The sequence below is a fragment of the Triticum aestivum genome, chromosome 4D, assembly GCF_018294505.1.
Source record: "Triticum aestivum cultivar Chinese Spring chromosome 4D, IWGSC CS RefSeq v2.1, whole genome shotgun sequence".
Classification (NCBI taxonomy): domain Eukaryota; kingdom Viridiplantae; phylum Streptophyta; class Magnoliopsida; order Poales; family Poaceae; genus Triticum; species Triticum aestivum.
Genome location: NC_057805.1, coordinates 339,177,697 through 339,178,704, shown reverse-complemented (window position 1 = coordinate 339,178,704; position 1,008 = coordinate 339,177,697). Strand labels below are relative to the sequence as shown.

General features: G+C 46.4%; 1 protein-coding gene across 1 annotated transcript in view; it reads right to left on the bottom strand.

Moving 5' to 3' along the window:
- Positions 1–295: 295 nt before the first annotated feature.
- LOC123097783 (uncharacterized) overlaps positions 296–1,008 on the bottom strand; it is a 1,928-nt gene continuing 1,215 nt past the window's right edge. The window contains exons 3-5 of the mRNA XM_044519610.1: positions 917–984; positions 763–825; positions 296–680 (exon numbers count right to left, since the gene is read on the bottom strand). Coding sequence (XP_044375545.1) covers positions 570–680; positions 763–825; positions 917–984 — 242 coding nt within the window. The 3' untranslated portion in view covers positions 296–569. The remainder of the gene's footprint in view (positions 681–762; positions 826–916; positions 985–1,008) is intronic.

Here is a 1,008-nt window from a genome sequence, read left to right as displayed (position 1 = left end):
CATACTAGTTTAGGAACTGGAGAGGCGACATAGCAAGTGGAAAAGGGAACTAGCAAGCAGCCTAACCTCATCAATAGACGGTCCAACCGGAGAAGCCTCCAACCGATGGCTGGCACACGCCACCCGTGTCTTCTCTTAGCACCATTCAGCCCGCAAGCAAAATATGCCTCCTCGTACCATTTATCCGTCCACGATAAGAGCTACTTCCTGCGTCCAATAATGTAAGACTTTTTTAACACTATACTAATAATACAAAACGTCTTATATTATGAGACTAAAAGGAATAGTACATGTATGGCGCTGGCGGGTGAGAAGTTAATCGCACGGTCGTCAGCCATCGCGATCACGGAATTAAAACTAAGTAGTAGGAGTAGATACATGTATCCGTCCACAATCATTCCCACTTGTTGCTAAAAGGCAACGTCTTGCTCTCGTTTCATTTAGCACGCGCAGACCAGTGCAGCAGCCAGGCATGCTAAACGCATTGGTATTACTCCCTCCGTTTCATAATATATAAGGCGTTTTTGACACTACATCACACGCTCGAAGACCAGATGATTGGTTATGAATCACGATGGCCACCACCATCTCTTGGTCTCCAGGGATTTCCTGATCTGCTGACCGAGGGTGGCAAAGTTTTCCGCCTCGCTCTCAAACTCTGCGGATTCTTCAACCATTTTCTGGCATCCAAGAAACAGGATATCAGATTTACCTTACTCTCTTGGCGTCGATTGAACAACAGAAGGAACCAAATCGTTTTACCGCGAGTTTCTCCTGCCGCTCCATGAGCTTATCCTTTGCGTGCGCCGCTGCCGCGGCAGCATCCTGGAGCGCAATTTACAGCTACTAGCTAAATCAGCAAGAGACAAGCAATATAGGGGTACATGCAAAATTCAAAGGTGAAGAAATATAATACCCCGTTGAATTTATATTTTGTGAGGATCTCTTGGGTGCTTCTCATTCTCGGTTGCTCGACCTCCGGCTCTGGTAGCAGATAGTAGTTCACAT